Genomic DNA, 25,551 nt, shown 5'->3' on the forward strand with positions numbered 1-25,551 from the left:
TTTTGACAACTGTAACCTAAGTTAACCTTCACGCAAAAGATGCCTGCTGTTTTGTAGTAATAACAGCATGAACTGTGACCATGAAACATAAACCTGAAACCATTTGTGGCTGATTATTATTTCATTCCTTGCGTGAATTCTTACTTCACAACTATACAAAAGAACATGATTCAAACATGTCGAAATGTATCATTTTCCCTCTTTGGCCTCTTCATCACAAATAACACTGGTGGTATTTTTCAAATAATTACAAAACACAGTTGCGTTTTGCAGTTAGTTTTCTATTTTGGAATATTTGTATAAGTGGGAATTAATTCCTTAGGAATCTTTTTTCCACAAAACCTATCTTCATACAAGCTCCAGTTCCACAAATGGAGCAACTGTGTGCCTTGGATCTTTTGCTCTCAGTTAGCACTTTGCTGTGAGGGATATTGCCTATGTGATTGCATGTTTGTGTAACCCACATCCACGTTAGACTGCGTAGTAGGGAAGAATCTGTATGTGATAGGGACTTTTGTAAACAATCTTTAACTAGATCCTTTGCATCCCACAGTCACAACACCAAAACTACCACCTGGCTGGATCCTCGCCTTTGTAAAAAAGCCAAAGCTCCTGAAGACTGTGAAGATGGAGGTGAGAAACTCAGAATCTTGTTTCTTACATAGGGTTCAGTTCAGCTCTGGTTGAAATTGCAAAAGTACCATTGGTTTTAATGCCCATACAAGTAAACTGCACATTTGAATATAATTTGTCAGAAAAGTTATCTTACCCACAAATTAAAACTATCTAGCAACTTGGTTCTAACTAATCATCCTAGTGTAGTTTGTAATAAGAGAAGGCTGTGAAAAACCTGGGCTTCAGAGCATTGATGCAGTTGTGGGTAATGGTAAAGGTACCCCTGACTGTTAGGTCCAGTTGCGGATGACTCTAGAGTTGTGGTGCTCATCTTGCTGTATAGGCCGAGACAGCTTCCGGGTCATGTGGCCAGCATGACTAAGCCGCTTCTGGCAAACCAAAGCAGTGCACGGAAACACCGTTTACCTTCCCGCCAGAGTGGTACCTATTTATCTTCTTGCACTTTGACATGCTTTCGAACTGCTAGGTGGACAGGAGCTGGGACCGAACAATGGGAGCTCACCCCATCGTGGGGATTCAAACTGCCGACCTTCTGATTGGCAAGCCCTAGGCTCTGTGGTTTAGACCACAGCACCACCTGCATCCCTGCAGTTCTGTGTAGTCTCAGGCATTACGGATATGTACAAAGATAATCCAGGCACAATAAAAGGAGCTTCAGCATTTTCTAACCCAAGCTTAGTCCTGAAGGCAAAGGCAGAACTGGTTAGTTGATTGTGAACACCTTTGGCAACATCAGAGGGAAGTGGTAATGTAGCAGCTGTGTTTACCTCCTCCATTAACATATAAATGCAACATTTTCTAGCGTAAAAGGATGGCATACAAGTGAAATGTGTAGGCAGGAGGTACGTGAGAGTGGCCTTATGTCTTGATAAATTATTTTAAAGTGAGACTACAAGAACTGCTTTTGTTCTAGAATGAGCCTTTTTTAATCCTACCATGAAATGTGTGTGGAAATGCAGCATGCCCAGCCACAGTTATTTCAGTATTTGCAAGTAAGAAATAGGAGAAATAGATCTGCAATACGAAATCCCATTGGATAAATGGAGGTGGATTAGGCAAAAATAAATAAATAATCCACAGCAAACTATTGGTATTTAAATGTAAATATAATCTATAATTAATAAACTCCATTGTTCTTTTCCAATTACAGAGCTTCCATATGGTTGGGAGAAAATAGAAGATCCTCAGTATGGAACATACTACGTTGAGTAAGTTTTCTCATGCTTCTTCATAGCTCGATTTTATGATCTCCTAGAGAAACATGGCATGATATGTAAACAAGTGCAAAGTTCTGCTTTTTGTTTGTTAATAACAATAACAATAAATAATAATAATAAATTATTATTTCTACCCCGCCCATCTGGCTGGGTTTCCCCAGCCACTCTGGGTGGCTTTCAACATAACATTAAAAACAGAATAAAACTTCAAACATTAAAAACTTCTCTAAGTTTTATTGTGTTTAAAAACCATGATTAGGAGGCCAATATTTAGTTAATGTATCCACGTATCTCCCAGAAGAATCGAGTAACATCTGCACATACATAGTATGCATTCGTGTTCCATAGGTGGATAGATACATACATTCGTACAGCAAGTGAAGCAGTAGTGTGTTCTTAGATTTCTGTCCACATCTGAGTGCCTGTTTTGTTTTTGTTTTTTTAACAAATACCCTACTTTGTCAATAGTACTACATAGGACAGAGATGGGAAACTTCCAGTGTGGGGGCTAAATTGTTTATTTGATTTAGTTTATTTAAGGGCATTTCTAAACTGCTTGTTATTTAAATATCTCTGAATGGTCTACAAAAATATAGCAAAAGCAATATTGGAAAAGCAAAGTCAGTTAAGGAGAATACCCTAGATTTTGGCATTGAAAGCCACTGAAAAACCAGGCAAGAATAACAGGGTTGCTTCAGTACATCTGAAACTCTCCAAAGCACATTTTGATTCTCTGAAACATGATCTTTCTCAAAATAGCTTAAATATCTCTTATAACTATCCTTATAGTTCTGCATGTTTCTATTTAAATACAAAATACTACACCTTACTATCTTGCAATGGTTATACAACAAGCACCCTGGATAAAGCATGGCTTATTTTAGCACAGATCGTGAGATGCTTTTATTGTGTCCTTGATTCAATATCTCCACTGCACTGTAAGTAATAAACAAAAATCAAAGCTAGATGACGTATTAGGACTACCCAGGTCACTCTTCCTCAGCACTTAATGCCCGGTTTTAAAGTAATCTGTTCTGGAAAATTGATTGTGAGTTTTATGTAGAAATGCTGGCATTTTAGTCTTATTACAGTTAATATTTCCTCCTCAAGCTCTAGTTTGACTTCCTTATAAAAGTGCTCCTCTATAACAGCATTCAGGATAATTAGAGGCTACTTTATTTCATACAGGAAAAAGAAACGTGTTTTCTGTAATATGTCCATAAATTCCTGGGTTTAGAAGTGCAGATGTGAGTCTGGAAGGTTCTAAAGTTTGAGCAGAGACCAATTTTTGGAGGAAGATTAGTGTTTGGTAAATTGAATCATTGCACTAATTATTGCACTGTACTTCAGAGAATATCACAAGCCCTTGTCCATGATAGAGAGATAAGAGTGTGTGTATGTGTGATTCAAAAATGAAATTGCTACTAGTATTATTAATATAAGCGCATACACATAGAAAGCTGCCTTGTGCTAAATCAAACCATTGTCCATCTAGCTCATTATGGTATACACTGACTGGCAGTGGCTCTCAGGATTTCAGCCAGGAGATTCACCAGCCATACCTGAGGATGCTAGAGATTTAACCTGGGACCTTCTGCATGCAAGGCAGATGCTCTACCACTGACCTATGTCTCTTCCCTGATCTTGTCCTGTCATTGGCATAACAGAGTGCTCTGTCTCCTCAAATATGTAGTAATGTAGAATGCAGGTAATAATGAGGCAGTTCTGGCATGTTTTGTTGGATCCATTCAATGGACCCTTTTTGTTAAACATTATCCTAGGAGGTATTTCAAAATGTTAGTGGACAAATCTATAGATTTGTCATAAGGTTTAACTCTGATCTTGATTCTTAATGTCATTCAGAAATAATAAACCGATGCAAATCAAGAAAGGTTTGTCACTGTCAGTCCTATTAGATATGCTATATATAAGTGCAGAAAAGCCTTTTAAAGATGTGTGATTTTGCATGGCTGTAGTTGTGTTCAACAAGTATCTGCATGAAATATATTGCTCTGGGAAGAATCCTGAAAATCCCAACTTCCAGTTGAAGGAGTTCTGTTTATACAGGGTTTTCATAAATGTAAGCTTGGTGACATGTGTTTGTCAGATTGTGGATCTTGGCCACACATGGCCCAAGAACAAACGACTCCCTCTGATTTAGGATATACTCATATTATATGTTGCATAGGAATTCAAGGGCTGTAAGCAGCAAATGAGATATACATTGGAGAGGTTGATCTTTTAATAGGCTCTCCCAGGATGTTTTGAAAGCTCTGATTATACTCTGATGCCTTTTTAAGCATAGCAAGCTTTAAGTTATGAATTACTATCTTTAGACCAGATTATTTTGTGTCTTATTTTGATGCTAGCTATCAGAGGTAACACAGCAGCAGTTGTCTGTTATGAACAATATCTGCCAATGACATAGACATAGATTTAATTTTTATTGTAGGATTCAGAGAATTTATGGTGGAGTAGATAGAGTGTTGACTTACATTTCATGTCCTCACTCTGTCATGAGCCCTGTGGAGATGTCACAGAGGTGATGGGCGGATCCTGAAGAGGTGAGGGAATCAGGGAATTGGAACTAGATGACCCAAAGGACGAGAAATTGAGAATGTCAGAGCTGGCGGAGGGGGCCAGTGATCAATAGAGTCAGGAGTTTGATTCTGGTGAAGGTTCAAGCAGGTTATCAGAGAAATGTCTCACCCCTGTGATATCAGTCAGGCACCTCCTATAGGGTCTATGCGGCTGCCAGTTCCTCCTATCAGTAAGGAGAGTAAGTTGGATACTGAACTGGCACCTCTGACACCAAGCACATTGAAACAAACCCCACAGGACCAACCACTAGCAGATGTGCCCATTTGCTTGCCTAGAGCACAAACAATTGTTGTTTGCCATGCTAAGTCTTGTGCTCACTTTATCTTCAAAAAGAAGAGGCAGGGTGTGTGTAGCTTGCTGGATCAATGTTTCAGCTTGTAGTTAGCCATGAAGTTCACCTGCTGTACCTTTAATTCTTGCCTTGACTATGTACTTCTCAAATATACCACGGTATGCATTTAAGAATTTGGCAGAACATAATCCTGAGTTTGAGTTCTTCATCTGGCAATGAATTCCAGGACACATTCAGCCACAAGGCTCACTTTGTCAATTCATTCTCTCTTAATCTACCTCACACAGTTGTATGGACAAATGGAACTGCTGTGTGTTTGTCACCATGTGGTCTTTGGAGGAAGGATGAGATATGAATGGGAGCAATAAATGGGAACTAGAAAACATTGTCTGGTTATTCATTTATTTGGCTTTCATGGCACCTTTTGAGGAAGCTGTGATTAAATTTCTATAACATTTGTTTTACTGATGAAAGCATGTGATCTACACTCCTAAATATATGACTGGAATAGTTCATCTGCAGTCAATAGTTTTTTTTCTTCTTTTTTTTTTTTAAGTACTAGGATTTCTCAACCTGAATGCTTACAGGAAAAGGTCACAAGAGTTCTATTATCTTTAATTACAGAGAAGTGTTCTGATGTAATACCTTCCAATGTTATATATTTAATGTGTCAGGATAATTATATATATATTTAATGAGCACGTGGTATGCTACGGGTACAAAGTAGCATGAAAATGCCTCTACTTAAGAAATATGGGACTTGATTCCCAGACTGGTAGAGATTGATTGTAATCTGCAGTAACTTGAATAGAAGCCAATAAAAGCTAGCCATAACCGTTCCAGACAAAGATTATTATTGCTGTCAATGACGCTTATAATTATCTGCATTGGTTCTTCAGCACAGTACGATTGCATCTTGTGCACATTTAACTTGCAAGATTTCAACCACACTCAATTAAAGGTAAGCTGGTTGAAATTGTGCAAGTTAAATCCAAGCAAGGTGAAGCTCTTAAAAACTCTTTTGTGCTGGGTCCCTTTGGCGTTACCTAGTGTGGAAGGAGCTTTTAAGCTCTCCACCCTGCTTCCAAGGTCCACTCACCGCACTGGCTGTGTGATGTTTTTGCGAGGCCACCCATGTTGCTGAAAGAGTATTCCCGGCCTCCTAGAGCTGTCACATTGAGTTGGCCTTGCTCCCCAAGCAAAGCAGAATCTGCTTGGGTTACTTGGTGCAGAAACAGCTTTTAAGCTCTCCATCATGCTTGCTGGGCAAAGCCCGCTTGGTGTACAAGCTCTGGGAATACTGGCAATTCCTTCTGTCTCCCCATCACCCACGAGTCATTGGGTGACTCCAAGTGTTTGGGCATATGTGGTTTTCATGTATATGTGGAACCCTTGGAACAAAACCCCTGTGTAAGATGCTATCGTAGTGTAATAATTTTACTGTGCATTCAGATACTGCTAAGTAGTAAACTTTGAATTTTGCAAACCACTAGCTGTTTTCTCTTGAATTACATCATTAAGGCTTCCAAAGTATCATAATGAGATTCAGCCAGCTTCCTAGTCAAAACTTACATTTCTTTAAAAACCTGAAGAAGCAGATATTAAACTTGAAGTCAATATTGGTTTATTCATTTTATTTACATTTTATCATTACAATAACTAATAGAGAAAAGGAAATATAACTGAACAATTTCACAGCTTCCTATATCACAGCTTTTAAGATAACAAACAATAAAGACAAACATGTAAGCCATGTATGAGTTAAATGTCTGTGTCCTTTTATAAATGACCATGTGTTCAAAAGGGTCTTGATTCTTGCTTTTGTCTTTTGATATACGGAATAAACAAAAACAATAAAAAAGTGAATTTATCTCTGTTAGCTTAGCCTTGAGGTTTTTTAAACAAGACTCATAAGTTTCTCATCCATCAGTACTGTCCACACTCAGTTATAGCAGTTATTAAGCACAATACCTAAGAGAGTAATCCACTAATAGACTATTTCTAACTGAGCTGCAATAATCAGGAACAGTATCAGCTCTTTGTAGAATAAATCTTGATTAGGACCATCAAAAATGCTTAATAGAGCTAGAAGGAGAGTCGTAATAATAATAATAATAATAATAATAATAATAATAATTTATTATTTGTACCCCGCCCATCTGGCTGGGTTTCCCCAGCCACTCTGGGCGGCTTCCAACAAAGATAAAAAATACCCATGTCATCCCTAAAATGCACACTATTTTAGAATGGACAGAAACCAAAAAGACATGTACTGCCAGACACAGCCACTACATCTGAATAAATGACACCCACACCCACATATTGACAATTCTAAAGGGGTGATCTACAAACAATTTTAAATTTTCTCTAATTTGACAGTGATGTAATTGGTTTCTTGATCCACATTGCAGATCCACCTTATTTCTCATTCTTGCCCCCATGAATAAATCTATTTAACAACAACTGCCAGTCTTAAACTGGAATAAGTTTGGAACCAGCAGGGTTTGGAATAAGAAAGGGAAGCGTAGCAAAAAAGAAATTTTAACAGTTGCATTGTCCCCCCTAGCCATGATTGGTTTAACCTCAGCCAGGATTAAAGATTCTTCCTGATTTGACTCAGCAGAATTGACTCTTGTTAAGTGTGACAAGTTATTGGTTAAGTAAACTCTGAGATATTTAATCTGCCAGGGACATAACATGAAGCCTAATAGGTGTCTGATCTGATATTGCATCATCAGATTCACTCTCACATAAAGTATGTCAGACTTAAAAATGGTTAACTGCAACCCTGCTAGTAAAGGTAAAGGTACCCCTGCCCGTACGGGCCAGTCTTGACAGACTCTGGGGTTGTGCGCCCATTTCACTTAAGAGGCCAGGGGCCAGCGCTGTCCGGAGACACTTCCGGGTCACGTGGCCAGCGTGACAAGCTGCATCTGGTGAGCCAGCGCAGCACACGGAACGTCGTTTACCTTCCCGCCAGTAAGCTGTCCCTATTTATCTACTTGCACCCGGGGGTGCTTTCGAACTGCTAGGTTGGCAGGCGCTGGGACCGAGCAGCAGGAGCGCACCCCGCCGCGGGGCTTCGAACCGCCGACCTTTCGATCGGCAAGCCCTAGGCGCTGAGGCTTTTACCCACAGCGCCACCCGCGTCCCATGCAACCCTGCTATAGTGCCATAATTTCAAAGTGTAGCAAATGTTTCCAGTAGTGCTACTAAAGGGTCTTTAAATAAAAGTTCCATATCATCAGCGAAAGGACTAACATTGTGCTGTATTCCGTTTATTACCCCCCCCCCCCCTTTTTAGGGCTGTTGATTAACAATAGCTAAAGAAGAGAGCAAACACAAGGGAAACTTGGACAGTCTTATTCCATGCCTTAGTATATTACAAACTCTTCTGAGCTTGACCAGTTCACCCTAACTTTGGCTCATGATTGCTAATACTCAATATTTGCTTCTCATTGTTGATTCCAGAAACAAAAATAATTGTTCTATAGGGGAATGGGCCACTTGGGTGGGCCTTTTTATGAAGTATTTTATGAAAAATATTTCACAATTAAATTTTCACTGATGTCTTGTATATTTTTTCAGTCATATTAACCAGAAAACCCAGTTTGAAAATCCAGTTTTGGAAGCCAAACGGAAAAAACAGCTAGGACAGACGGATGGAGGCCCTTCAAATCCAGGTATTGGTTTCAATGGCAGCTTTTAGGAGATTCTGCTGAAATCTGCAGTAAATTAATCAAGAACTACATGTTGAACATAGCCATGTTAGCTTTCATTATCACACAGGGAAAGAATTGTCAGTTAATTTTAACAGATATTTCAAAAAAACATTTTCAAACCATTAAGTACTACTTTATTAATCTCACCAATGAGTGGTTTGTGTTTATTTTTGTAGCTTATCTATAAGAAACTAATATTTTTTCCATCTTATAGTGCACTTTATGTGCAATACTATGTACCTAAGGGCCATTAGCAGGCAGGCCACCAAGCTTTTGTTGGTGAATGCAGGATGTGCCATCTGCTGCTATTACGGCTGCTTGAAAGTGAAGCTGAGGCTTCCTTTGGTTTCCCATTCAAAGATCCCTCATGCTAAACCCCCCTCAGTTGGGGCTGTTGGAGTCCAACATTATCTGGAGGTCCCCATTTGTATATAGAAGCTTTGTCCTACATTGAGTTTCCTACAGACATGATGTGTGTGTAAAATGTTTAAAGACAAATAATAATTACATTTTCAACACACATCCTGACAATTTGCAAAATATGCAAATGACACTGCCTCCATCTGAAGGCTTTATGTTTTATACACACATTGTCATAGGTGTGCATTAGTACCCCATAAGACAGTATTGCTGTGCTGTATATTTAAAACAATCTCTGCAGTTGAAACAAATTGGTGGTTTTATAGCTGCATAATGAGCTTAAGGCATCCTAAAACCATTTGTTGTAATCAGCTTGGCCACTCCATAGTGTGGATGGACAGACAGTGATTTGGCTATCTGGACACAGGATGAAGATGGAGCAGCAAGTGTGTGGCTTCGGGTCCTCTAGTTCCTGCCTTCAGTTCTAATCACAGCATTTGATAAACAGTTATGGCCTAGCCATACTGTTGGCAACAAACATAAGATAACTGGAACAGTCATAATCTCCAGTTGTCTTTTGTGTTAACATGAAACTCAAAACGTTCTTTTCTTTCTTAACATTATCCTTTTAACCAGATAAAGGCAAATCCATACTTAGCTTGGCTCCCCTCCCCCCCCCCCCAAGAACTGGAGCTGCTATTTCATTGGTTATGACTTCACATTTGATTTCTGCTATGAAGATTTATTTCTAATCTTATTCCAAATGTTATATTTTCCCCTGCATCTCCTTCGTTGCTTTTATTTGACTATTCTTGCAGTCATTTTCCTTGTTAAATTGTGTATTACTGCTATATTAGCTAGCTTTAGCTGCAGCCCCAATTATTGAATGACTATATGGGGAATCCTTTTGCTTGGCTGCAGAACCAGTGAAGTCTCTCTTCACCCGAGACCCATCCCAGTTGATAGGAGCACTCATACGGACATCATTGAAGAAAAGCAATATGGGCTTTGGCTTCACAATCATTGGTGGAGACAGACCAGATGAGTTTCTGCAGGTGAAGAATGTACTGAAAGATGGACCAGCTGCACAGGATGGCAAAATTGCACCAGGTGAATTAAGGGTCCCCCCCCCCTCCATATTTATTTTGCAGTTTGGACAAATGGTGATACAAAGATTATGAAAACAGATGGTTCTGACAATTCAGTGATGGTACTGTTGAAGTTTGCTGCTGTGTGTTTCAAAAGTTTCATTAACAGTGAAAATGAAGTAACAAAGTATTTAAAGGATGCTCCTGTCTTCTGTATTGCATCTCCTTATCTAGCTATGTTGGCTGCCATTACTCTCTTCTGTTCAAAAGACTAAAGTAGATTTAAAACGATTAAAAGCATTTGTGCTTTTCAGTCTTTTATTCTTTTGGCTCTTCGGACTCCAGTTTAAGACCAGGGTAGGTTGCAGCTGCTGTAGATTCCTTCAGGATTTTCTAAATTTAGTTGCTACATTCTTAGCCATGCATGACATAACATCAGGCTTATTGCATGCTATTCTGGTGGTGTAGGAATTCTTGTGCGAGATTTTGCTAATCGGTTTTTTGTGTCTTTGGCCATTTTGCAGATGTTTAATACATGTTTAAAATGAATATAGAGAACCACAAAATAAGTAGTTGAGCATTGGTGCATTCTGTTACGAAGTACATCCAGTGCTCCAGATAATTTGTTTGTTTCACAATTACATAAGAATCACTTTTTTAAAAAATGTATAAATGCCTCTCTATATAACTGACCGGTAAACACAGGTTCAGAATCTTTAGAACCAGTTCATTCATTGAATAGTCATAATTTTGTAAGTACAGCCATAGATTGTGTACAGTTGCATCTAACACTATTTTAATTTGCATGATTTTAACCATACATTGTTGAAAGCAGGCTGGTTGGTATTGTGCAAGATAAATCCAAGCCAGGTGGAGAGCTTAAAGGCTCTTTTTGCACCAGGCTCACTTGGAGTTACCTGGCACATAAAAAACTTTTAAGCTCTCCACCTTGCCTGTTTGTTCCAAAGTGGTTTGGGGAGGGCGGAAGTCCAGTGTAGAGCATAATGATCATCATTATCGCCATCATCATTATCACCTTTTTCCTGGTTGTTCCAAAGTTCTTGGGTGTGGTGTGGCATCATTATTATCAATATCATCACCTTTTCCGGCTTTTTCCCAATGGGCAGGGCAGGGCAGAGGCGTTATCATCGTCATCATTACCATTATGACTTACCAGTACTACTATCATCATTATTAGCTCCTTTTCCTTGATTGTTCCCAAGTTGTTTTGTTTGATAGGGAGGGGCATTTCAGAGGCATTTTTATCCTCATCACCCTTTCCTCCTGCCAGGAGGGATTGTTCCCAAGTTGTTTGGGGAGGAGAGAACACAGTGCAAAGGCGAAAACATTAATTTTGTTATAATCTCTTCATACACCCCTAATTTTGAGAAGCATATATATGACATTCTGCCTCTAATATCACACTTATTATTGGCCAGTATTGTTCAGCTGCTATTCTGGTGAGTTGACTTTTATGTATTTTAGGTGTATTGTATTCTTTTCTATTCCATAAAGATTTTTTTAAAAAAATACTTGCCATCTATCATTAAGGGGTCATTAGTTTTTGTTTTCTTGACTATGCATGGTATGGCTGGCTGTAGCTATTGAATATGTTTTCTGGATTCAGTTATGGTCTAATTTGCTGTCTAACTTACAGCAGCACACCAGGAGCAGACGGCATAAGTACCAAGACTTAATAGTGTCTGGAAAAGCAGAAAGATTTTTCAAACTTTTAATCCATTTGTTCATATTTGAACAATTTTATGTTCCTGTGTCTTTTCTTGCAGGTTGTATTAGGTTGTATCTAGTGTTAGTCCTACTTGGAGTAGACCCCTTGAAATAATGGACACTACTAACGTAGGTCCATTAATTTCAATGTGTCTACTCTAAGTAGAACTTAGAGGGATATAATAGCTTAGTTGGTAGAGCATGAGATTTTTAATCTCAGGGTTGTGGGTTTGAGTCCCACATTGGGCAAAAGATTCTTGCCTTGCAGGGGGTTGGACTAAATGGCCCTCACACTCCCTTCCAACTCTACAATTCTTTGATTCTTTCGGAAGCAGCAGCCATTTTGTGTTAGGCCACACCCTTGGTGACAATCATTTGTGACTGGTACCCTCAGAATTTTCTCAAAATTTCATATATGCCCACCAACCCAAAAAGCTTTCTTCTCTTCTGGCAATGACAGTGCCCTCTAGAGATAGATATCTATTGAGAGTTGTACTCTTCATTTGTACAATTTAGGACTTGCTTGTCCTCTGTGTAATGTTCTGATCAGTCTTACATAAAGGTCTTCCTGCTACATAGTTTTTAGAAATCATTTGGGGAGAGTAAACATATGAACACCTTGCCTTAAACATGTATTTCATTGTAAAAGAAAATATTCCATAATGCGTTTTTTTTCATTTGTTTGGAAATAAACTTTAAAAAGCTTTGGAGAAAAATGAGGAAACCCCACCCCATTCCTGCCCCCTTAGACCTTCACATCTGTGATCCAGACTTTTCTCTTTCTGCTTGAGAGCTTGGTTTTCTCTGTTTTTGCTCAGAGCAGAGTGACTACCTTCCTAGAGTTCTCTTCTGACCACCACAAAAACAGCAGTTTATGGAATGTTCTCTTTGAGTCACTCTCCACATTGAACATTAACACCTTTTTTCTTTTTTCTCAGGCAGGTTCTTCCTTTTCATGCTGTTGCTTTCATATTTTGTTTAGAAGGTTGTGGCCCTCATTTCTAGTCTCTATAATCTCTTTTCCTTACTTCCACACACATCTAATTACTGGGCAGATGTCTTAGATTGTTAGATCTGAATTGTGTGAAATTCCATTGCAATAAGTCATAGATACAAAAAGCCAGTAAGAATTCATTTGGTTTACTGGCTTGCTTACAAGGAGTGCTGTTTGTGAAGTTGTCCATCATCAGACTGGGTATGATAGCATTTATCAGACTTTACTAATCTGATTTTTCTTGTGTAGAGTTGAAAGATGCAGGTTCTCCATACTTGCTTTTGTGTTCTTAAAAGGCAAAATTATTTATGAAATAAGTTTAATATGGAAAAAAACTTGTAGGACTTTTTTCAGTGACAATACATGGAAGTAGTCTATTTCTTTTGAACTGTGTTAGAATGTATGAAGTAAACTAAGCTATATGCTTACATGTACACTGCTTCCATTTTGAAACCCACTGATTCCCTTTTGAAATTGCAAGAGTCTGCTGCAGATTAAGCTTTATATATTTAGAACTGTGTGATCTTATCAGAGCCAAAACACAGATTACATGAAAGAGAAATCCTGCCTTGTGCTGCAAATGAGCAAAAGGAAATAATGCTATCTTTCTTCGCTATTATTTTGAGTATTTTCCAGTTTTTTTCGTTAGAGAGATTACTAACCTCCTGATCATGCTAAGGTATGGGAATAATGTTTATTTGTATTAACAGTGTCCTGTTTGCTTTTAACAGGTGATGTCATTGTGGACATAAATGGCACGTGTGTCTTGGGCCATACCCATGCTGATGTTGTCCAGATGTTTCAATTGGTTCCTGTCAACCAGTATGTGAACATGACTCTGTGTCGTGGATACCCTCTTCCTGATGAAAATGAGGACCCTGTTGTAGATATTGTTACAGCCACTCCTGTCTTAAATGGTCAGCAAATAGTAAAAGGTGATACTTGTATGATCAACCAAGAGTTAATACCTGGAACAATGGTTTTGGACCAGAATGGAAAGCCAGGGCATATCTTACTCAATGGACGCTTGAATGGCCCTTCCACAGACCTCAACGAACAGAGGGCCTCAGTGTCTTCTTCAGGATGCTCTCAAGCAGAACTGGTCACAATTCCTCTGATCAAGGGACCTAAAGGTTTTGGATTTGCAATAGCTGACAGCCCTGTAGGGCAGAAGGTGAAGATGATCTTAGATAGCCAGTGGTGCCATGGTCTTCAGAAAGGGGATATAATTAAAGAGATTTATCATCAGAATGTGCAGAACTTAACTCACCTTCAGGTGGTAGAAGTACTGAAGCAGTTTCCAGTTGGAGCAGAAGTGCCACTGCTTATCCTAAGGGGAGGTAGGTAATGACATTTTTATGTATTTTAAAATATCTGTCACTTTTAAGCACAATGTAATGGCGTAAATGTAAGTTTATCACTCTTTTGCACTGTGTATTTTTATATTTATGGGTGATAATAAAAGTAGAAAATGTCATACTCTCTCTTTTCATTTTTTTAAAAAAGATACTAAGAATTGTGAAACACTGTAAGATCTTTTTTTCAACGTACACTGTCTTAATACATGTTGATGGTTTAAATCAGTGTGGTTTTGACAGGTTCATTCTACCTTGAAAATGAAGTGCAGTTGTCCAAGCACAGACAAAAGCCTGCTTCTCAGGAGCCAACATTTGAAAAATTTGATTATGCAATCTTAAGAGGTGTCCAAATGTATAGTGAACAAACAGCTTTCCAAAATATATTGCAGATATAATACATGAAAGGTGAATACTTGAGTGCTGCCCAATAAGAACTTCACTTGTGGTTTCCTGGTTTGCCTTTCATTTGTCTTGATCCACTGTCTGTCCTTTCTGGTTGCTTATTTTGGCTTCTTAACTCCACCTTGCCGAGGGTCACATAATCAAGTGTTAAGCATAAGTAGTGTAGGCTTTATTTTACTGATGGGCTCTGCATTGTCATAAAATACTATTTGTGATATCAGTTTGTACAGCTGGGCTATTAAATGACTAACCTTGCCAGGTCACTTCATCTCTAAGAGATCTTGGTTAAAGTGGCTAAATAATACAAATCCCTCTATTGATCTTGTATATATTTATATACAAATTTTGGGGGAGTTCAGATTTGGAATTGCCCTCAGTGTGAAAACTGACTGATAGGATTCACTTTTCCTGTGGTAAGGAAAATTTCTTTTTTGCAAGATGTTTTGGCCATCTGTTATATGGTTAGCCTAGGTACTAATGTTAACTATAGATCGTTGTCCCCTCCACCTTTGGGTGGGTGGGTGGTGAAGGCAGAGGAAACACTCCAGTGGAAATATCAATTTCTATTTATTGTGTTTTTCAGAGGTTTAGCTGTATTGCAGCAAAAACATCTGAGAGTCCCATTACTTCTTAAAGACTAAGAAATTCATGGACTACAGTTCACGTCATTAGATACTTCAAATAAAGTGGACTCTAGTCTACAAAAGCTTATAACTTAATAAGTTTGTTCATATTAAAGGTGGCACAATATTCTTTTTTCTTCCTGTACTATACCTGTAAGCTTTTCTTTCTGTTGGAAAGCTGATATGCTCCCTGTCCCTCTTCAGCTCAATGGTTGATTACTAAGAAGATAAACACATTTTTATTGTATTTAATTGTATGAGGCACCTAGAACATTTAAAATAAATGTTGGAATAAAAGGATTTTGAATTCCCCTGTGAGAATGGAAAATATATGTATTAATTTATATCACTGTGTCTGGGGCAGATGAACTTGTTCCATGGTTCTTGGAACAAATTGAAAGATGCTGATTTACTGAAAACAACCTGCTTATAATGCCATCTGTTTGTAGGTTCACTGATTCTTATGTCTCTTTTCAAAATGTTCAGGAAGTTGGGATTAATTGCTACCTAAAGTGCAATTAAGCCATGTTACTGTTGACCTCTTTTTGGAATCTACTTTGTTACCTGAGCTATACTGTCATGGTTCAAGTTATAATACTAGCCGGACACCTGAATTTACTGCAGAATTCATTAACTATTGTGATTTTAGTAGTAGGCTTTTAGAAGGCTTTTTTGTGAGGAGAACAAATTAAGTTATAGAACGGATTTTTCTATAATTTAAAATTAACCAAAACAGAGGATGTATCTTCAAGTTCTTGGAAAGAACTTGTGCTGTTCTTTATCATCTTAAAAACTGCAGTAGAAATAAGACCTCTTTGGTAGGGATGTGTAAGGTTATAGGTGGCCTGCTCACTAGAAACCTAGAACACTTTCTCCGTGGCAAGCTTACAAGTGGATTTGTGAATGCTTGGACAAGACCTCTAGAATACAGAGTTCTAACCCGCCAGATTAGTATACCGGATATAGAAAACTGTAGAATATAGTGGTGTGATGGGTTATATTAATATTTATTCTCTATTTTAGGCCCTTCCTCACCTACTAAAAGTTCCAATGTTGTGAGTATTGATAATGTGAGTATTGATCAGAGTTGTTTGAATTGACTGCAATTTTTTTGTTCATAAAGTAAGTTGATGATAATTCAGATTAGCTCTTTTAGAGCCCTCCAGGCAGGGCTGTCTTAAGCATATGCGGTGCCGGGGTGCAAAGATCCGCCCGGCACCACCACCCCCGTTGCCCAGTCCCAGGTGCACAGGAGGGCAGAGCTAGCCGGCCGCCTCACTGTCTCGCTAGCTTGGTCGCCCCCAAACTCACAGTACAGAGCCGCCCGCAGAAGAGCCCACTGTGGTGCTCCGACCGACAGGCGGGCTCTTCCCTGGACTCAACTCTCAGGCCCTGGACTCTTGGCCTGGCGCCCCTGAAAGCCCGGCATCTGGGTGTCCCGCACCCCTAGCACCAATGGGTAAGACGGCCCTGCCTCCAGGTTCCTTTTGAGGTATAAGTTTTGCTCTCACTTCCACATAAGAATGGTGTGCAGTGAAAAACATCTCTCTCTCCTCAGGATTTGTGGTGGAAGACTGATGTAAAATTTAAGTTGTACAATAGCTGCTAACCTCCACTGGTCTTTCTTAAATTTGGATGAAATTATTTATATATCTCCCTTAACTTCTGTAAAGGACAACTTATTCTTAAATTTCTGAGTGTAATAAAAATCCCCCTCCATCGGCTTACTTTCTGGTATTAATTTGAGAGGAGAATGAATTTTGCTTGTTGCCTCAACTGCATTAAGTAGCTCCCAGACTCTGTTGTTCATTGGAGTAGATGATAGCAAAGGAAAGGCTGTGTAGATTGAATAGAATCAATGAGCTGCCTTTCTGCAATAGAAAACAGCCTTTACTTTGTTGTTTTCCTTTCCAAGATAGGGAATAGGAAAAGGCCTAGCACAGGTAAGGACAAAGTTTAAAACAGTTGTATCGCTAAAACAATTTTTGTGACTATTAGTGCTGAGCCACGTGAAAAAGAGATTTTGAACCCTTCTTGAACTCTTTACAGTGCACAGTGGTAACTCTTACTTTAAAAATTCTGGGTACACATATTAGGCCTGGCAATATCAGTATATCGCCCAGGACCGGTATGAAGGGCAGAGCGCAATGGCAGCTCCACTCAGCAATATATTGCTGGTGAAACCACCACCATTCCTAAGTCCCTCTGCCTCCAGTGCACTGAGGGGAAAACAGACTGCAGTGACAGCTGAGACAGTTTCACCCCTCACTATTTGGGGCCAATACAGCTTCTTTCAACATCACAGTTTATCGCCAAACCACAATATTTCATCACAGTGTTGAAAACCTAACATCGCCCAGCCCTAACACATATAAAATATATGTCAGCATCCTAGTAGAAGAGTGTGGTCTGATAACTCATGCAAGCACTATCCAGCTTGATTACCCTCCAAGATTAATCCAAAAAAGAGTTATGAGCACTTCTTTTATCTTTCAGTGTACCATGTATATTAATCTTCATTGTTTTTTTTACCTGTCTCTGAATCTCATTTGTGTGCAAACTGATAAGATGTGATGTTGAAACACATACTTCATATTTGCTTTGCCTTAGTCGTCAGTTTATGGATTTCAGTAGGATATGCATGCATGCACAAGCACACATTTTTCTTTGCTTTTTTTAATGAAAGTGCTGAATGAGACATGAAAAAGTGTTCCTCTCAAGTATAGTTTAAGTAGGGAGACTGGGTTGTTTCATAATTGTCATGACTCCATTTTTTATTGTTAACCACTCCTGGCAAAATACTCATCCAGTGAAGGGTATGATTGAATTTCACAAAAATCAATATCTTTCAGGTTGATTAAATGTACTTTTTTCTTATATCTACTCAGAAATTAGAGTAAGAAGCATTGAAAGATTACTTTCATGAACGGTACTTGATAGGGCCTTTTCTCTCATACTCAAAAAAGTAATTTCAGAGTTATAATGAACAAAAAATATGTTTTTGTCCTCTTATGTGAATGCATTTGGTTCATTTTCTATTAGCACAAGAATACTGTTCGGCAACTATTTTTAAAACTAGGAAATCATGTACAGTAAATGATTAGAAGAATCACTAATTTTATTTGAGTAAAGCTCTGAAGAACAGGAACACACTAGCTGATGTACTAAGGTCACTTTTTGAAATATTTGGAGGAATGCATTAAAATGCACAGACAGTTTTAACTTCACTAAACATAAACTGAATGCTTAGTGACATCTACTTTGTCAGCTAATTGGTTTTAAAAGGGCAAATTCTTATGCTTATAAACATGTGGAAAGTTTCCAACTGTAAAATCCTTCGGGGATTTTCTCTTGGCAGCCATGAATCTATTCAAATGCTTCTGCAGATGAATATGCGCTCGTTTGCAGACACGTTTCAGGCTTTGTCTCAATCTAGAACAAACATCTTAAAATCAACTAGTTTTATGAAACACTGAAAACGTACATTTGATCTGGAGCAGCCATTTTTGCTGTCACTTCTGCATAGAGTGAAGAGGAATTTTAGAGGGCTTTTACTTTCAGCTGTTTAATTCCTTGTGAATGATTTCCCCTTGTTATTCAGGGGGAACACCTGCAACTGTAGCAGCTATTCACACAAGTATACTGTACAGAGAAACAAACTGCCATAGATTGCATGTAGATTAGTTAAATGCAAATGTCAACATTACAACCCACTGTAACCAATCCATATTTTTCCCTTATAGAAGCTATCAGTATTGTAACTGGTTTCATTTACTATATAATGCTTTAAAATATTGCAACAGTTTAACACCTGTTATTTCAGTAATTCATAAATTCATAAAGTAGCTCAGTACTATTATTTCCCTTGTATTATAGTTGGTGGGCTGAGGCAGAGAAAATACCAGTTTGCCTAAGGCCATATAGTGAGCTCAGGGCTAAAGGGAGATTTGGGAACTTCCTAACTCACAACTATGCTGCATCAAATGCCCCTATTGTGGGGAGGGCATGACAAAACATTACAGGATAAGGACAGGGTAATCTTTGACAGGCATAATCCTTCTGGGTTTTCCTCCAACCCTCTGGAGCAGATTCAAAGCTGGGGGCACATGAGGAGAGGAGATGGAGGGGAAGTTATATTGTGCAAATGAAGCCCTTTCACAAAAGGGACAACTTCTGTGGGTTGCAACCCATTATTTTGGTATTTTGCCCATGGTTTCCCCACTTGCCATTTCATTCTCACAACTCTGTGTGGTAGGTTAGGCTGAGATAAAGGGACTGGCTCAATGCCATCCAGTGAGCTCCAGTGGCACATACTTTCTGAGCTTGTAGCATAGGTTTTATGTAAAGAGAGTAAAGCAGAAGTAGATTTGATGTGATGAATTTTTTAGGGACATTGGTAAGTGGAATCTTAAGGGGCTTATGGCCACGTGATGTTGTCTGAAGTTATCATTCTTTATTCCACTGTTTTTACTGCTTTCACCTCATGAGTTAACTACAGTGGTACCTTGGGTTAAGTACTTAATTTGTTCCAGGGGCCCATTCTTAACCTGAAACTGTTCTTAACCTGAAGCACCACTTTAGCTAATGGGGCTTCCTGCTGCGGCCACGCCGCTGGAGCACGATTTCTCTTCTCATCCTGAAGCAAAGTTCTTAACCTGAGGTACTATTTCTGGGTTAGCAGAGTCTGTAACCTGAAGTGTATGTAACCTGAAGAGTATGTAACCCGAGGTACCACTGTATGCATATTTAAAGTTTCAAATCAAGGCCATAACCTAAACAACTTGGAAGTTTCAGATAAGACCATAAACCAGGGGTCACCAACCTAAGGCCCATGGGCCGGAAGCAGTGCACAGAGGTTGTTTGACTGGCCCACAAGCTGCCCCTGAACTGAGCCACCTGCTTTCCCGCTGTGCTGAACTGGCACACTGCAGTGCGGGGACTCACTTCTGCAGGGTCAAAAATCGCATCCGCACACGCACCAACGCTGAAAATCGCGGGCGCGCATGCGATCCGCCCCATGGAGGGATCTCTGCGGGACCGATCCGGCCCAGGCAAGATAAACCTTGTGGACCCCTGCCATAAACTAAATAACTTGCAGTTCTAGATTAACATTTCATTAGAAAATGCTTTCAAATACCACAAGCAGGAATAATCCTTTTAGAAAGCATTAACTGAAGCATGCTTGTTATGATCTGAGTTGTTACGGTGCTCATTACTGCTTCTCCCACTTGTTTAAGCGAGTTGGTATATTCTTGCAACTTTGTACAAGTGTATATTTCTGGTTTCTCTCTCCCCACCCTCTGCAGAAACTAGATAAGCAAGAAAATTCAGGAAGCCAAGAGACCATCAGTGAGTCAGCCCCACAACCCATGCCTTTTCCACCCAGTGTTCTAAGGTCAGCGTCCCCAAAGCTAGACCCTTCAGAAGTCTACCTGAAGTCTAAAACGTTGTTTGAAGAAAAACGTGAGTACATAGACTTAAGATACATATTGCAGCAAAGCTACCGGAAATGCATTCTGATCTGAGAATTGTCAAGCTCAGTCCTAAAAGGAGGTGCAGTAGGAAATAGTAGCTCTAAACATTAACAGAGTGCTTTTCTCTCCCAATAAATACAGAGGTAAAATAGTTTCTCAGAACAGGTGATTAAGTTCCAGAGTCACTTACTGACCATGTACACTTGAGCAAAAGCTCCTATTTTATAAATTAGGGCACTGCTTTTACCACCAGATACCCCATTTAACTGAAACAAATTTTAAAGGACCTAAGACCCCTGTCCCCAAATGAGAAACACCAGAAGCACCCAGATGACAGCCATTTTATCTGAATCAATAACTGCATACACATTTTTCAGTTCAGGAGTTTAATTGTATGATCCGTGGAAGATGTAGGTAAGCAAACAAAGATGTGAGTGGGGAAGTAGGCTGCAGTTGCCAATCAGCCCAAGAAAGCAAAGGGAAGAAGAGGGAACTAAATAGCAGGAGCTCATACAATGAAGCAACAAATCATTGAAGAGAGAGATCCAGAGACAATGAAATAAAATACTAGCACTGACAAGAAAAAAGTAACTTAGAACAAGTACTAAAATATTCAGAGGAGATGGTGTTGCAGAGAAATCCAAGACCACACTGCAGCCAGGAGAACTTTCTTGAGTAAGTTCTCCAGCCATCTTGTTACAGCAGACAGCAGCTGTGAGCAACCAGCAGCATTATTTAATTCTGTTTGTATTTGTTTTCAAAGTAGCTATTTTGCCCATCATTTATTGAAATGTCCAATGAGTGGTGCGAAAAATGCCAAGATGCTTCAGGCCTTTGAAAAGTAAGAAGAAGCTAGATGTGGATTTTTAGTAACCCATTGCAGATTCACTATCATCCCTAATGTATAGGTGATTAGGAAGTTATGACAAGAAAGTATATGTCATAGGAAAGAAAGCTGACTTATGAGCGGAAGCTGGCCCTGGTGGTGGAGGAGACATGGATGGTCCAAAAGGAGGCAGATTTTCCAGGCTTCAGTATGTTAAAAACAGGATGATGGATCCTAACATTGGCTTCACCGGGACCCTTAACTTCTCATTAAACTATTAGATGCCTGCTGGGACTCTTTAGGTATCTTATTGGACCACCCGACCACAACAGCTGAGAAGTCTTAACACACTCTAGCTAAAGCTCATCAGGAATAGGAAATAAATGTTGCCCTCACTGTAATAGCGTTACAGAACTGAACCTAAAGCTAAACTATTATAGGCTCTGGTGCCTCACTTCTAGTTCCTAGACATTGCAATTCAGCATCTGACAAAGAGGACTTTAGCCAGTGAAAACTTATGTAATAATAAAGTAAGATGTTTGAAAACACTTATTTCAATTTAGCAAGAGGTGTATTTTGTATTTTATTGTATCTTTGTTTATTATTGTTGCTTTAAAACAGCTTGTACGAACAGATGCAATTATATGGCTGGCTGGCTGCCTGCCTCTGTTTTTAAATTTCATACTAAAACATTAGAAAAGACAAGATGCATCACAAGCATATATGCAATAAATTTCAGTAGAGTTTAAAATCCTTGCATATAGATAAGATCAGGGATATGATACAAACTGAGTGAAGAGAAGGTTCTTTTTGTACAAATTATAAAATTAGTTTGGTCACCATATAGTCACTGTTTCTCTAAACCACCTGAGCTTTGACCTTAAAATTTATTCCTCTGGTAGCTATAGAGCAGGCATAGGCAAACTTGGCCTTTCAGATGTTTTGGGACTACAACTCCCATCATCCCTAGCTAACAGGACCAGTGGTCAGGGGTGATGGGAGTTATAGTCCCAAAATATCTGGAGGGCCGAGTTTGCCTATGCTTACTATAGAGGGTTGGAACACATGTGACGATTACCTTTCCTGACCACAGACACATATATCTTCTTCAGAAGAAGGGTGTCTCATAATGCTGTTAATATTGTACTCTTTCTCTCAGTAGATATGATACTAATGCAAATATCTTAACACTACCCCTCAGAAACTTATTAGCCAGCAATGATTTTCATATGTGAAGTAGGGGAGATCAGTAGTCAGCTTCTGACATTGACCTAGTTACTGTTTTGTAACTCATTACGATTTTGTTGGATTTCTCATTTCTATTCCATCTTCAGCAGTGTTTTTCCTAATTTTGTCAATAGAAGTTTGATTATAGAACTCTACCAGTTCTTTCCTTAAGATGTGTTTTCACATCAGAAGGCATCTGATTTAGGATTCCCTGTTTAGGGAAGATTTTAATATTTGATGAATTATTGTATTTTAATATTTTGCTGGAAGCCGCCCAGAGGAAGCAGCCAGATGGGCAGGGTATAAATAAATTATTATTATTATTATTATTATTATTATTATTATTATTATTATGTGATTAGACAAATTTCTTTTGACAATTAAAACCAATTTTAACTATAAACTGTGAATTAAAATGATAGCTGAAATGTGGTGCTTCAACACCACTATCTAGTGCAGCTTGTAAATATTTATGGGGAAACATTGGATTTACAATATTTTATATCCTGCTGTTAACAGTAATAATTAAAATAAAAATACAATAATAAAATCACAAAGGCACAACTCTTCAGGATCCTTCCCACAGGATAGTCCAACTGGAGCAGAAATAGACATCTGGTGTTATCTTTGTCTGCCTCTCTCATAGTTCCTTCCCAGAGGGCAGCTGGTGGTAGATGATCACGGGAGGGGACAACCTAGCTGAAGCAGGTTCCGTTATATTCTCTTTGACCTCCCAGTGGTCCATATTCAAATCGTAGTTATTTTACATTTAAAAAGATGTACATAAATTGATATGGTCTTGTTTCATGCCACTTTACACTCCCTATGTATAGAGATAATATCAGTCAGTGTAAGAAAAAGTCTCAATGAAGCTGGCTCAGAATATTCAGCTGTCACAAGCTGGGAAGTACGAACTCCCATAGATAATATTTATTACGGCCATAGGCCCATACAGGTAAAAACAACACATAAGTGACAGCTTGTGCTGTGGGGAAAAGAAAAAAACAGTCGCTAAAACACCACTATAACAATAAATACTATAAGATGGAAAGGCATGCTACGCCTTAATTAGCTTGTAGCGCTCCTTGGCGTCGCTTTTGGGAGAGGACAGCGACCAGGAACCTAGCCACTTTCAGGGTCGTGTGGGAATCCTTATCCTGCAAGATTTGGGCAAGGTGGAATTTTGGTGGGGTACCCTCTAGTTTCTGTATGATTGATCCCAACAAATTTGCCCGTGGCACATTGAACAAGGGGCAAGTGAACATAATGTGCTGGAGCGACTCCGGCGTCACCTTATCACATTCGCACGTGGCGGGGGCTTGGCCCTTACGAACTCCCATTAAAATGTGTGGTAATTATATGAAGACAGCTACAGAAATAATAGTTATCCTGGATTAATACAAATATATGTATCATATTCCTACAAGGAATTACATAATTTTAATGACAGTAAATTCTGGAAAGCTTGTGAATAACCTTGATAAGTTTTCCTTGAAGATAGTCCTATCTGAAGCCTAGTCTTTCGGTTGTTTACTAGCATATCTTGACCACACTTACCTAGGTAAGTTATTTGTGATTTAAAGACAGAGAACTTTTTTTAAAAAATCTGCCCAGTCACCTGGAAGCAGTCTTTGTCAAAGGCAGCCAGATCACTGGCTTATGACTAGAATTTTCAGAGGGTTGGCCATGTTGGCTTGCTGCAGCAAAAACAATGCAGACTAACAAATGTATTATGTCACAAGCTTTTGTGGATTACCGTTCACTTCTCTAGTCCACAAAAGCTTGTGCTATAATACATTTTTTAGTCTGTAAGGTGCTGCAAGACACTGTTCCCTACTAGCTGAAGAAATTTGCTTACGGTAAAATTTGTTAAAATTTGTTTTTGATCTACATAATTTGGCTAAGTGGCAAAGTTTTGAGAGAGTTGGTAAAGCGTGCCCCGAGAGTTTGATTTTAAGCTGCTTCTTAGCAGTTCTTAGGTAGATTCTTGTAACTGCTAAAGTTTGTTTCAATTACCTTAACACCAGTTTTGACCTTTTGGAATGCCTAAGTGCCATTTACTAACTTTGTGAAAAGAATTAAGTATTCGTCAATAAGCTAATACCTATCTTTTTTTGTTTCAAATATCATCTTCACCAGAGCCTACTATAGTTACACTCTCTGAGGTCTTGTTCTCGTCCCAGATTTTACTAAGGGAAGTATTGGGAGCAAGAGTCAGGATTGTACACTCCCTCCCCTGTCCCATCTTACCATGGGAGAAGCGAATGAACCCAGAAAGTTGTTTGGCCATTCACTTGTCTCCATGATGAGAGGAGCAGTGGGAGGAAGCAGATGAGTCGAAGGCCCACACCCATCCTCTTCTCAGGTAACAGTCTGAAGGGTGTAACAACATCTAAATAGGGCCTAAATCTAAAGTTACCCAAATCTCCTTATAACTCACATTATTCTGAACTTTTCTTTTGATTTTTCTGAGGCTTTAACAGAGTATTTGTAAATAGTCTGCAGCCATTTTAACCCAAGCTGCCATTTTAACCCATGGCAGTTTAGTTCACTGAGTGGATTAGTTGGGGCTCGAGTGTTTTTCAGTATGTATATTTTTGTATGTATATTCCGCAGCTGGGGTGTTAGTCTAATTCATAATTTAATACTGCAGGTGTCTTAACATTTTAAATACTTTCAGAAATGAGCATTTCTTTTTTCAAAAAAATCTATAAAACGATTAAGTTTTCATTTTTGCTTATGCTTTTTTGCAATGTGCAAGCATGGCCCAATGCAAACATAACTCTCCCCATCTTATCTTAACTAGCTCCAAATACAAAAGATTTGGATGTTTTTCTTCGAAAGCAAGAGTCTGGCTTTGGTTTCCGTGTTCTTGGAGGAGATGGTCCAGATCAGTCAGTGAGTACAGACATTAGCTGTTGTAAATCCTATTTGTCCTTAATATTGTTTTGGCTAATCCACAGTTATAAAGTAACTAATTTATTAGTATCTCAGTTGCAATTT

General features: G+C 38.9%; 1 protein-coding gene across 4 annotated transcripts in view; it reads left to right on the plus strand.

Moving 5' to 3' along the window:
* Positions 1-25,551, plus strand: part of MAGI3 (membrane associated guanylate kinase, WW and PDZ domain containing 3) — a 113,221-nt gene that overhangs the window by 57,547 nt on the left and 30,123 nt on the right. For all 4 annotated transcript variants that reach the window (XM_028734517.2, XM_077929072.1, XM_077929070.1 and 1 more), the window contains exons 6-13: positions 554-633; positions 1,787-1,844; positions 8,335-8,429; positions 9,750-9,938; positions 13,370-13,978; positions 16,045-16,091; positions 20,328-20,484; positions 25,355-25,446. In XM_028734517.2, the coding sequence (XP_028590350.2) occupies positions 554-633; positions 1,787-1,844; positions 8,335-8,429; positions 9,750-9,938; positions 13,370-13,978; positions 16,045-16,091; positions 20,328-20,484; positions 25,355-25,446 (1,327 nt within the window). The remainder of the gene's footprint in view (positions 1-553; positions 634-1,786; positions 1,845-8,334; positions 8,430-9,749; positions 9,939-13,369; positions 13,979-16,044; positions 16,092-20,327; positions 20,485-25,354; positions 25,447-25,551) is intronic.

The sequence above is a fragment of the Podarcis muralis genome, chromosome 5 (genome assembly GCF_964188315.1).
Source record: "Podarcis muralis chromosome 5, rPodMur119.hap1.1, whole genome shotgun sequence".
NCBI classification, from domain to species: Eukaryota; Metazoa; Chordata; class Lepidosauria; order Squamata; family Lacertidae; genus Podarcis; species Podarcis muralis.